Raw genomic sequence first — 13176 nt, forward strand, 5'->3', positions numbered from 1 at the left:
CTAGGCTTCAGCCAAAGTTGGAGGTCACAACTTATTGCATCAACCCCCTGATCAAGGAATTGATTCCATGATTTCAGAAGACTGAAGAAATGCTTTATTAAGCTATACTACTTACTACACTAATACTACACTATACTAAAGAAAAACCTGTGACCCTTACAGACAGCCACAACACAGCTTTGACCGACTGGGTCAATCAATCAGAACACCATCACCATTGTACAATTCAGAAATCCCTTTTGGTAAACAATCTCCATAACACATTCCACATGTGCCAAAAAACAGATGCAGCAAGTGAAGATAAGAATTGTTTTTCTTCTTTGTCTGAGCTTTCTCACAGACTTTCCCCAGGGAAATCCTGGGAAAATCTGTGTCTGTCTCTGTTCAAAGAATATGTGAATATCACATCTCACACTGTTTACTTTAAAACAAAGAAAGAATTGCTACATTTGCAATTCTTCTGCTGGGTCCTTGCAGAAGAGGGAACAAACACAGCTTGAGAGGTTCCATTAACAATTTGCTGGTTGTCAATCAGAACGGCAATCAGATGCTGACATAGAAGGATCAAGGAGATTCTTTACCTGAAGAATATCTACTTTGGATTTTTTAATAAAAAGGAAAAGGCAAATTGCCACAGCACAGCTGGTCTGTGGCTGGGCAATTAATTCAGCTATAAATAGGAAACCCAGTCCCATTCCATAAGCTGCTCCCTGGGTGAACAATGAAAGGCTACATTCAAACGCAAATGGAGACTTCACCCAATCAAGTTCCATCCTATGTTGCAGAAATCTCAGTGGTCAAAGAGCTGGATGGTCTTAAAACCAGACCAATCAGCCATCTAAGCCCAGGAAATTCAAATGCTCAATAAAAGGGCAGCCATATTAAACTCATTGCTGTTTGTTGATGACTCTTGTTTTGCTGTGTCATGCGTTTTTCTCCAACTCATGACCCAACATAACAACCTCCCCCAATTCCCAAGCCTGGGTTCCCCCTTGCTCCCTTTAAATCTCAGGTTTCATTGTGGCCCCTCCCTGCGCCCCAAACCCTGGGATTCCCTCCATCTCCCCTCCCCACACCCTGGCTCTTGCTACAGCCCCTCCGGAGATCCCACCCCAGCTCCATGCCCCGCTGCAGCCTCCCCTCCTCCGTGCACCCCAACCTCCCCTCCCAGCCCCGGCCGCCCCTCAGCGCCCCCCCCACGGCACCAGGCCCCAAGCCCAGCCCCCGTCAGCGCCGCTACCTTGTACTTGCTGAAGCTGTCGAGCTGCTCGGGGCTCACGTACTCCATGCTGGCACTCTGCTGTTGCCGCTGCCGCCGTTTGCAGTGCTACCGGCGCTCCTGGTGCCGCTGTTCCCGCTGTTCCCAGGGCCGTTCCCGCTGCTCCCGGGCCGCCGCCGCCGCATCGGCCCACCCGGTGTGGCAGTGATGTCACCACACCCTGTCCTGCCATGATGGCGCCGCCTGGCGGCCGGGAGGCCCCCACGCGTGAGGGGAGCCAGAAAAGCGGGAAAGGAGATCCCAAAAACACATTCAGGCCTGGCCTGGGTCAACGTGGAGCGATTCTCCGTGTCCTAGCCCTCCAGCCTGGCTAAGAAGTCTCTCTTGGATCTCCTTCAGGTACCAGAGAGGGCTCAAAGGTATCCCTGTACCACTCTCATCTCCCTAAGTCCTCATGGATTCCGTGTGGGAAGAGACCCTAAAGCCCATCCAGTTCCAACCCCTGCCATGGGCGGGAACACCTCCACTATGCCAGGGTGCTCCAAGTCCTGTCCAGCCTGGCCTTGGACACTGCCAGGGACAGGGCAGTAGCAGATTTTCTTGGGAGGGAAGGAGAAAAAGGGAGGAAGGGAAAGTAAGGTCAAAATTGGTCTTCTCAGACCTCCCAATCTACCCTTCCATCCCCATCCCAGCTCCTCCCAGCCAGGCACCCCAGGCCTGCCCCCTCCTTCACCAGCCCCGTCCTTCCCAGCCTGTGCAGCAGACACACCCCAATGGACAGTTCCTGTTTTGCTTCACAGTCACAGCTCAACACCATTAGCTCTCCTCAGGACTCAGGCAGGGTGTCACAGACTGGAAAAGCTTGATCAAATTCCTTGATTTTCTATCTTTTGCCACCAAAGTTCTGTGTAATTTTGACCTCTTGAGAATACCTGCTTGGTATTTCTGCTGTGTGCCAAGCAGAGGAAAGGAACCTCAGTTTAGCCCCTCACATTGAAATGTTCTGGAGTGTTCCACAGGGTCAACCCACCATTATTCCCAACTGGTACAGACTGGGAGAGTTGCTGCATCCCAGTGTCACTGGAAGGCACTGCATCCAAGAATTGTTGAGGTTGGATAAGACCCTTCATCTGTTTGTGCTCCTCCGCTCCGCAGGGCCTGCAAGGAAGGAGGTGCCAGACAATCCCACTGAGGGAGACTTTGGCTGAGGGGTCCTGGCAGAGACAGGGAAAGGTGCAGAAAACAATCTGACTGCCCTGAAGAGGGATCTGGGACAGCTGGCACAGGTGAGGGTGGCAGATGAGGGACCCTGCATCCTCCTGACACCCCAGCCCAAGCTGCACTGGGTCCTGTCCACTGCACCCAGTTGTGGCACTGGGACCACCCAGTCTCTCCAGTAGCTGCACTGGGACATTCCCCACGCAGCCCTGGAGTGACACCTATGCTAGCAGCACCTCCACTCCCAATCTGGCTCCAGGAGCTGGCTCAAATCCCGTCCCAGCCCAAGTGTCCCCAGTCCCTGGCACTCAGCCCATGCAGCACACCCTCACACTGCCCAGCTCTGGCTCCTGTCGCTGGCTCTGGGTCTGCTTGGCCAGGCCTGGGCTTGGCAGAGTTTGGGCCCGTTCCCCTCTGGTCCTGCAGGTTCCCAGCTGAGCAGCTCCAGAGCAGAAAACCTCGCTGGGATCAACCTTCTCAGCCTTCCCTGTGTGTGACAGCCCAGGCTTGGTTCCCAGCCCTGCCTCCCTTGGCACCTGCCACTGACATTGGTTTCCCTGGATGTTGTGGTTTGGGTCTCCTGCCCTCTCTGCTGTCCCTGCAGACAGTGGAGCTGCTCCTGGAGCAGAGACCCTGAATAGAGCAGAGCCTCTGTTGGCCCACCCCCTCCCCCAGTGCCACCCTGTGTCCTCTGAGTGTCTACAGCACATAGAGCTTGAGTCACCCCCAGCTGTGGCTCCTCTGAACACAAAGGAGACACAGACCAGTCCAAATCAACTCCTTTATTAGCAGAGTGTGAAAAAAGCCAATCACTTGTTTTAAAAGTTTAGAAGTTTAATAGAAACAAAATAGTTATAAAAATAGTAATAAAAAATTAGAGGAATAAGAATGTGGACAATCAGAGTAGGGCAATAAAAGACAATATAAAGCAAAGAATTACAGATGTCTGCATGCATTTTACTCTTTCTGCCAAGCAAAAGCACATCTCGCTAACAAAGGATTAATCCTTAAAAGCGATAGCCTGTTGCATATTCATATATCTCATACATGATGTAAAACCTCTTTTCAGACAAAGGGTGTTTTCTGGTTATTGTCAACTCCCCACTCATCTTGTAAATCAATCGTCTTGGTCCCTTGAAATCTGGTTCTTCCCAATAAGGAGGCAATAATTCTTCTCTTGGGATTTTTGGTGTCTATGTGCTGTTATCACTGTGTGAAGAATTTCTTGATTCTCTTATCCATTCCTTAAGCTAGTTAGAAAAGTATCTTCCATCACATAGTTTCTATTTTATATTATGCTATAGCCCAAATACTATATTTACCACACTACTTAAAAGAGTTTAATGCAGCATAACTTTCCAACATAACATATATAGTATTCATTTTAATATTTGCAAAGAGCCAATATATAATATGCCTTTTTCACACAGAGCCTGCAGGGGATGAGGCTGAAGCAGCCGTTCAGCAGTTCTCCAGGAGGGCTTGGCCCTCCCATTGCCAGTGGGGTTGCAGCACCTGCACAGCAAAAGCCCCCATGGCTCCCTGGGGCAGAGCCAGCTGGTGCCACCTTCTCCAGAGCACGGCTCCGGTGCCACCAGCCTGCCTGGACTGCACCAGCACTGCCCTAAGGGCTGCTGCAGAAGGTGCTGGCAGACAGGATTCTCCACATGGGGCATTCCAAAGGCTTTTGCTCAGCAGAGAGGCCAAGGGCAGGAGCAGATCCTGCTGGGGCTGATGGCTGGAGGGAAGGGCAGCAGCCCCAGGCACCTGAGCAGGAGTGGCTGCCATGGACAGAGACACAGCACCCTGAGACAGGGAGTGAAAGCACTGCCTGAGCCCTGGAGCGGTCATGTTACTGCTTTTCTGAGCCTGCAGGCACAACAGCTCCTGCTGGGAGAACGGCCTCAGTTGATCCATGAGGCTGCAGTGAGGGAGGGAAGGATGACACCCAAAAGCCAAACAGCCCAGCTTGCAGCCAGCATGGAGCTGGCCTCAGACCCTGCAGCCCTTTCTCTGAGCAGGACAGCTCCTTGCTGCAGGAAATCTGCCTTTGGGGCACTGTCCCTTCATGTCTCTCAGCAGCTGATCCAAGGGGTGCTTTGAGTGCCACTTTTGCCCTGTCCCTGGTTTTTGGGGTCAAGCTTGGCCATGAGGCTGATTGCCTCATTAGGAGGGGGTATGGTTTAGCTCTAGGACAAAGCCGAGGGAAATGTTTATGGCAAAATAGCAAGAGAATTCTGGCTTTATCACAAAAGAATGAGTTAATGAGCAAATGCTGCAGTAATGTACCTTTTTTAATATTTGGGAGGAATTGAAAACTGTGGTTTCTATGAGGCATGAGAGGGTCCTAATGTAATTTTATTTTGTGGAAAATCTCGTAAAAAGCCGTTTGAATTGTGGGTCTTCTTTTCTGTCGACATGGACTGTACTTGTCGAGATCAGACAGTACTTCCTGCTTGGTAAAACTCCCCCATGCCGCAGGGATTTCTCCTTTGCCTTCAAATTTCCCATTGAACAAAGCTTCCAGCTGTGTCCTGAAATGAGACACAAACCATTTCCAGTATGCCTGCATAGATGGATCAGGAAGAATTTTCCAAGTGGAATAAGGAGGTCCAGCATCCCGGTATCTCTTGTAGGGGATCCATTTGCTGTTATCAAGCGTAAATTTGTGTTTAGTTGTAACAAGGCTGGAACAAATATCAATGAACAGCTGGTCTGTCCCATGCCACGTGGCTCCCATCAAAGCTTGTGGGCGATGTAAGACCACCTGATGGTCTCCATCATGATTCTGCATTGTGTTTGTGCAGACAGCCCCACAAAAGGGACACTGCTTCCAGCAACCCGAAAAATGCTCTGCCAGGATGGTGTGAGGCTGCCTTGAAAATGAACTCAGGTCAGCATCAGCCAATTCTTTCATGAGCCTGTCCCTCAGGTCATCCAGAGCTTTTGTCATGGCACTGCTCAGGAACTCAATGTCTGTGACCTCCTGGTGCTCGATGCCCTTCAGGTCACTTCTGGGCAAGTTGATCACCTCTGACAGTTTCTTGCAAAATTCATCCAGCCAAAGAGAGACTTTGTCTTCTCTGTCTTTTCTGTCTTTGACAATTTGGGTTGATGAAGAAACAGCTGACAGGATGTTTCTAAAGAGATGATCAAGGGAGGAATCAAGAAACATCCTCAGCCTCCTACTCCCATCTAAACAGTGACTCCTAACTCGTGTCTCAATGTAGCTCTCACAAAACTGTTTTGGAGACTTAAGGTACTGCTTGAAATACTCAAAATTTTCCTGTTCTGCCAGGTATCTCAGGATGCAAACTTCCAGATTGGCTCTGTTGCCCTGGAAATCTGGGAATTTGCCTCGCATGTCCTCAGCAATGTCTTTAGCTGTCCTCTCATAGACTGCCCGGCTAAGAGCTGGTTCAATCTTATCACAAAGGAGGACAGCAAAAGTTGTGATCGAAGTGGCTCCTTGGCAGGAAATCCGGAAACATTGGAAAAAATCTTCTCTCTTGCTGCTTAGGTACAGAACTGGGTCATTTGCCTTTCGGAATGCTTCATGCATGGCTTTAAACCTTTCTGCTGCCATTCTGCAGAGATACAGAGACAAGTCAATGCTGTAATCTCTGTTGAAAGTACATTTGCCATGGCTGGGGACAGAGTTGACACCTTTCTGTACTTCATTGAGTATTTCATGAATAAAATTTTGACTGTAATCCCGTTTCTCCTCTTCCTTCTTAGCAATGTTTGCCATCACACATTCTATGATGTTGTCTGTGATGTGCTGAAAGTTGATCACACCAGCACTGGAAATGCTCCTTGGATCTGGAATAAAGCCTAAATACTTTTTCTTCATGATATGTTTCTCTGGATCAAAAGAAAACCCTCTACTTCTGGGAAATGACCTGACCCGTGCATGAATACCCGGCTCCTTAAAGTGCTCTACAAGGACATCTTCGATTTCTGCATCAATATCCACCTGTTCCAGAGGACGAGCAGCACGGGAAACTTCGGCAATCCACTCATTCCAGACAAGAATAAAGTTGTCCTTCAGTTCTCTCTCACTGAGGCTCTTCCGTTTCAGAGTCACAGCCAGCTTCCGACTCCTTCTCAGGAGCTCATCTTCGTATTCCAACTTCCTTGCATCTAGTTTTTTCTGTTCCTTCTGTAGCTCAAAAAGATTCTTACATTTCTTTTTTGTTTCACGAACAAGAGTCTCTTTTAGTTCTTTCAGCTTCAGCTCTGTGCTTGATTTCCACTGGACCAGTATCTCACGGTCTTTGTCTTCCCTGAAATACTTTTCCACTTCTTTCTCAATGGCATCACTTGTCTCTTGCACCAGCCCTTCAAGGAGTTTTCTGGTGACATTCTGCAAGTCCCCATTCCGAATTTTGTTGTCCAGTCTCATCTGTACATCTAAGATGTGACTCCTCAGTTTCCAGGTCCACTGACTAAAAGCACTTTCCAATTGCCTGTATGCAGCAATCTCCAGGGAATTCTTGAAGCTGAACACAAAGTTTTCATTCAGCAAAGCATTCCAGAGGTCACCAATACGATCTTTCAGGCTGGAGAACCTCAAAATGCTGCGCTGTGACTGCTTCTTGGCAGCCTGGAGGATTTTGCTCTTGAGTTGCTGGACATTCTGGCTGTAGTTGGGGTTGGGTGGTGCCATTGGGGGATTTCCTTCCCACAGGTGAGCAAAGTAGTGAATGTGGGTGTTCACATCAAAGCCAATGACATCGCTGAAGGAGGAGATGTCACAGAATTCCTGCTGAGCAGCTACCACAGTCATTTCATCCAGCTTTTCCTGCAAACGCCTTTGTCCTTCCATGTTCTGTTCCTTGGCAGTTGCTTCTCCCACGTTTTGGTGGACAAAGAGGCAGCTTGGGGAAAGATTGACTTTCTTCATCCTCAGGAAAGCCTGCACAGCGATCTGGAGAACATCTTGCATTTCTGACGGATTTTCACCAAAGATATTGATCACAGTCATGTTGCCGACACCAATGACAAAGGTGGCCAGCTCGTTGTCATGCTTCAAGGACTGTTTATTGGCCATCTCGATGGCACGAAGTCCCTCTGTGTCAACTACCAGCACAAAATCAAAGCCCAAGTCTTGCTGCAGCTCCTTGCCCACGGGGATGAGCTGCATGAAGGCCCCGCGGGTGCATCTCCCTGCGCTGACGTTGAACTGCAGACCAAACATGGCATTCAGCAGGGTGGACTTGCCTGTGCTCTGGATGCCCAGCACGGAGAGCACAAACACTCGTTTGTCCCCCAGCCTCTCAATCAAGCTGTCAAAGATTGCTCCCACCCAGCGCAAGGGCAGGTAAGAAGCATCCCCATCCATCAGCTCCACAGGGTATCCTGAAACCATCAAATCTACTGCAATTTCTGGCAGTTTGACAAAATTGTCATTCGTGGAGTTCATAAATACAAGAGCTTCATAAATCTGCCCTACTTCTCTCAGAAGGTGCTCCAGGCCAATGGATGAATCATTGATTTCATCAGAGAGGGCATTCAAGCGACTCAGCAACTCATCATTGCCCTTGGGCTTTTTCTGACTTTTCTTTCTTGACCGGATTTTTGACCATAACTTATGATAGTCTCTCCTCAGTTCTTCAAGGCGACCACAGGACAGCTCATCCATAAAGATCTTCATCCACTGCAGGAAGTATTTCTTGGTCTCTGCTGGCTGGGCTTGGAAAAAGCCAAGGAATGATTTAATCAGTGGTTTGAGAGGGAAAGCTCGCTCCAGTTGCTTTCTTCTTATTGCTTTCTTCTCATATTCAATTTGGCTGCGATGATGCTCAATGCTCTTGTTCCTCTTCTCCTGCAAGCGAGTGAGTTCTTTGTCCTTTTGGCACCACTGGTACCACAGTTTTCCTTGAAGCGGCAGCAGCTGGGATTTGATCTCAGACAGCTTCTCTTTCTTCAGAAGCTCCACCAGCTCCTTTGCCTTTGCTTTGGCTGTCACACACGCAGGTTGATCTGCATCCACTATGAATCCGTGCTGGTGAGCTTTGTCCATGCAGGCCTCCAGGCTGAAATGTGGATTAGACCCCTCCAAGAGATTCCCAATTGTCTTGGTCAGCTCGTCCATCAGTTCTGCTTCGTTTCTGTTCTTGATCCCTATTTTTAAGGTTTTGCTGGCTTGTCCAGCTGCAACGTTCTCTTTTTCTGTGAGAAGACAAACCAAAGGCCTTTGTGACTGCCACAGGCCGTGCAGAATCTTTTTCCCCCTGTTGTCCATGTGCTCCCAATCTGACACAAGGGCGACATTGACAGCAGATATCTCCTGCAGGAACTGCACCTGTGCTCCATGATCCCTGGCGTCTCCATGCAGGTTACAGAAAGCCACACAGCGCTCAAAGCTGTCATCAGGGCTTCCACGGGGGCAGTACCAGGCAATCTCCACCAGCCCTTCCATCAGCAAACGCTCTCTGGTGCTGCCTCTGCAGTGGCGGTGGAAGAAAGTGTCGTGTTTGTGTTTGCTCAGCAGAGCGTTCAGGAGCTGGGACTTGGAAGAGGAGGCTGAGCTGCCAATGCGGATGAAGGACACGATGGGTGTCTGTGCCTGAAAGATGAGTTTGTTGCTGAAACTCTTTGTTTGGGCCTGCTTTCCTGACTTGTCCACCTCTTTCCAGCTCCTTTGGATTTGGCTGAGGGCATAGAGCAGGAACTCGATCTGTGAAGTGCATGGGTTGGGCACCAGCAGAGGCAGTGCCAATTGGCAGAATGCCAGCTTGGTTGCAAGGGACTGTCTCAGGAAGTCATCAGCGCAATGGAAAATGGCCATCTGCAGGTCCATGGGGTGCACATGGCTGCCCCTGCGTGCACGTTCAGGAGCTGCTTCCTCCAGATCATTAAAAAACTTTTCAAAGGAGTCTGATTGTTGGTACTCTTTGGCTGTGGTTTCTGTAAAGGCTGCAACATTTGGGTTGCTACTTTCCCAGCAAGTCAGGTACCTCACCCGGTAATCTACAGTTAACAGCTTTTGCAAGAAGTATGATGGCAGTTCCTTGTCCTGGCTGGGCTGGCTGTCCTGCAGAGATGTCTTGCAGATGGTGCGGAAATCTCCCATCCCCATTTTCCTTGGATAGTGACTTTCCAGTCCAAGGCGCTTGAGCAGCTGGAGGAAGTCCTGGTTGGCAATGGCTTCATTGTCTTTGTATTGGCTGCTGTCTGACTTGGATTGGGATTGACTGGGGAACTCAGGTGTTGGAAAAGTGTCCTTCAGGTCTCGGAGTATGTTCTGCATCCTTTGTTCATCCAATTTGTCATCCAAGCACCCACTGACCAAGCAGTCCAAGTCGCATTTCAGTCTCTCCCAGTCTTTGTCTCCACTGTGCTTTTGGAGGAGATTCTTTATCCGTGTGGACCACAAGCCTTTCATGTGATCCTCCATGAAAATTAAACGCTCCCTCTTCTGCTCAAGGGACAGCTCTTGACTTTCAGGTGTCACAGTCAGACCCATCAGCAGGAGGAAGGCCTCAGCTCTGTCAGCATCTTGCTCCTTCAGGTTCATGTACTCCACATGTGCCACTTCCATTTCCTTGGCCATGTACTGAATTTCTGGGTGTCCAAGGAGGTGCTGAAAAGTGCTGCTTTCCACCTGGTAACCGGTGCTGGTTGCAATCAAGAGCACCAACAGTTCCATGTCCTTCTGAGCCTGTTCCTGGAGAGACTGGAGTAAGGAATAAATGGCGAGGCTGCTGGTCTGGGTGGCTTCTATCTTTGCTTCATGAACGTCAGAAGCAGAGCTTCCTGGTGCGTAGGTGACAGCATGGATGTGCTCCTTCATTTGCTGCAGTGTTTTGATGAGCTCTTGAAGCTCAGAGACTTTGGGAGGTCTGGGAAGAGGGTACTCAGTCTGGAAGATCCATTGCATAATGAAGGAAGCCTCAGGGAAGTCCTTGACAGAGTAGATATGAGGATTCAGGAGGCTTCTCAACATTGCCTTGATAGAGGTGGTATTTTCTGGAGGTGACTCCTGGCATCTCTGCACGGTGTTCACCAGGAAGTCCTGCAGGGCTTTGTCTGACAGACACACGTTGATCCACACACTGGGGTTCCTGGTCTTTGCACTCAGATCCTCTTTTAGCTGCATCAGCATGAGCAGCTTCCTTTCATCCACTGTTGTCACCTCCCAGGCCTTCACAGTCCCCATGAAATCTCTGGCCTCTTCCATTGCACTGCCCAGTTCCTCTCCAAAAATGGTGCCGATGCCCTGATTTGTCAGTGCTTTGTACCCAGCCCTGAGGGCTCTGCTCATCTGGCCAACAGACTTAAAATCTCCACCGTGATTGTAAAGGATGATGTCCCACACTGGGATCAGCTGAAAGCCACGGTCGATAACGCACCACGTTGTGTTATCAGACATGAGCCCCATTTTCCACTGAGGAAGGGAAGCTGTGTCTGCTGGGCCCCCTGTGTTGACCACGTAGAGCTGAATCGCTGTATGAGAACTCTCTCTGGCTCTTCCCTGGACAGAAGCCTGTGAGCTGGATTTGGAAACCTCTAGGGTCCCTTCTGCACTGGCCCCAAAGCCACCCCAGCTGGCCCCAACAAAGCTGTTAAGTGCTTCAGACGTTTGTCGTTTCACCTCTTCCTGCTGCTCAGTTTGGAATCCTTCTGTAGATGCCTTCCACCAGAATATCCCCCCAAAGTGGAGAGGACCCTGGTTTACATGGGAGCCAAACCTGCTGAAGAAGCTCTCACACATTTTCACCAAGGTGGGGTTGTCATCTCCCTGACTGAAGCTCAAAAGCTGCTGCTCCATGTCTTGCAGCTCCTGCAGAGCAGCATCCGAGAGGCGGAGCTGATGCCTTTGGAAGTAGCAGGAGGCCAGAGGGATGTACTGGTACTTGGTGATGCAAAAGTAGCTCTGCTCAGAGTGGGACTGCTGGGTGTCCTCTGCCTGTGAGGAGCATCTGTGATCTACACCCGCTCCAAGACTAAACCCCCAGAATGAGCATTTGGCAGAAACACTCATGCTGAACCCCAGCTGCTCCATGGACTTGGTGAAAGTGGATTCTGCTGCAGAGGAGGAGAACTCCTTCCTCTCAAGCAGTGATCCTTGCTCTGGACCAGCGAGCTGGAATCCCTCAGGAACCCTGAGGAGCTGCTCTCGCTTTGCCAGCACATCTTCAGGTCTGCTGGTTCTGTAGATGCCCTGTAGGGCCAGTCCCCCTGACGCCCGCCTCAGCACCTCCGTGTCAGGGATGTTGTCCCTCCTGCCTGCTGACAGCTCCTGCTGCTCCAGCTGCTTCTGGATGCTCTTCAGCATATCTGCCAAGGGTTTCTTTGGCTGTGGCCAGAACTCTTTGGGAATCTCCATGGCTTGCCACAGAGTCTCTGCTTTCTCCCTCAGAGCATTCTGGCTGTGGCTGCGGCTGTTAAGCATTTCTGTGAGATCGTTCAGGGCTTTTTTGGCTTCCTCTTTTCTCTGCTTTGTCTTCTCCGAGTTATGCTTTTGCAACTCCTCACACATTTTGTCACCTGTTATTTTCAGGAGTTTCTGGAGTGCCTTTTTCTCCCAGGGATGCCGTACCTCACACTCCAGCTTGAAGTAGTCTTCATTTTCCAGATGTTGCAGGGCTTCTTTGCACTTGATTCCCAGGATCTGTGCAGCTTTAGGCACCCAGTATCCAGGATCCAGTCCTTCCTTCTGGAATGCCTCTGCCAGGAGCTTTGTCTTTGCATCCCCCTCCTGTGTGTCCTCCTGTGAAGCCATGGCTGTGGAGGAAGAACAGAGACTTTCCCTAAGATGTTGCAGAGGCCCTGGCTCCTGGCAGAGGCTCTGCAGCAGCTGCAGCCCTGGGGATTGCTCCCACCTGACTGCTGGACCCAGGCCTTGGATGGCACAGGAGCCAGTGAAATAGAGATTTTTGGAGTTCACTTGAGTTAGCAATATGAATTAAGCATTTAAATTTAGCCTGTAGAACTATTGAATTTTAACCTTTTTACTTAAGAAACCTTTGCCATGGTATAAAGGGCAGAGAAAAATGTGAATTTCTGAAGCTTTTTGCATAAAGAACAATACCAGAGGAGACCAAGGGATGCCAAGAACCCAGGGAAAGGGACTCCTCTGTCTCCAAGCTGATCAAGGTCAACAGACGTACTCAGAGAAGCACCAAGGTACCAAAAGCCACACGCAGAGGAGAAAAGTTAAAATGTTCAGTCATGAGGAAGACAACAATCTTCAGCTTCAGAGCCCAATGAGAGATCCCTGTGCGACCACCACAGCAAACAATGCATGCCCAGAAGGGTGTAGATCTAATTTCTAATTACCATGCGAGGCAAGGACAGGTGGGGCCAGGGTTTGAATATGCCTGGAAAGGTTGTGTAATGTATTGCATATGGAACACCTTTGTGAATGAAAATGTAGCCTAGACCGGGGCTCAGGGCACAAGTTTTCAGAAGAGATATCTCGCTTATGCCCATGTCAAATGTCCTTCAGGTTGTGGAGTCTATTTATTCTGCGTATCGCTTCACCCTAAGGTGAAGGTGTTGTCAGAAGCCCCAGGCTCCTGGCAGAGGCTCTGGAGCAGCAGCAGCCCTGGGTATTGCTCCCACCTGGCTGCTGGAGCCAGGCCTGGGATGGCACAAGAGCTTTCCAGCACCCTGGATGTGCCTGTTGCTTTCCTGTTTGCAGGATCAACCCTGAAGCTGAGTGTGTATTCCAGAGACTGCATGGACACACAGAGACAAAAACACAGACACAGAGACACGCAGACACAGAG

The 13176-nt window shown here is 49.8% G+C and overlaps 1 protein-coding gene across 1 annotated transcript; it reads right to left on the reverse strand.

The window, feature by feature from the left end:
* Window positions 1-4784: 4784 nt before the first annotated feature.
* LOC311151293 (interferon-induced very large GTPase 1-like) lies at window positions 4785-12167 on the reverse strand (the record flags this gene model as incomplete). The annotated part of the gene is made up of 1 exon (XM_084201643.1): window positions 4785-12167. The coding sequence occupies one exon, from the start codon at window positions 12165-12167 to the stop codon at window positions 4785-4787; it is 7383 nt and encodes a 2460-aa protein (XP_084057769.1).
* Between the last annotated feature and the right edge of the window lie 1009 nt (window positions 12168-13176).

The sequence above is a fragment of the Fringilla coelebs genome, assembly GCF_963513975.1.
Source record: "Fringilla coelebs genome assembly, chromosome: 3".
Classification (NCBI taxonomy): domain Eukaryota; kingdom Metazoa; phylum Chordata; class Aves; order Passeriformes; family Fringillidae; genus Fringilla; species Fringilla coelebs.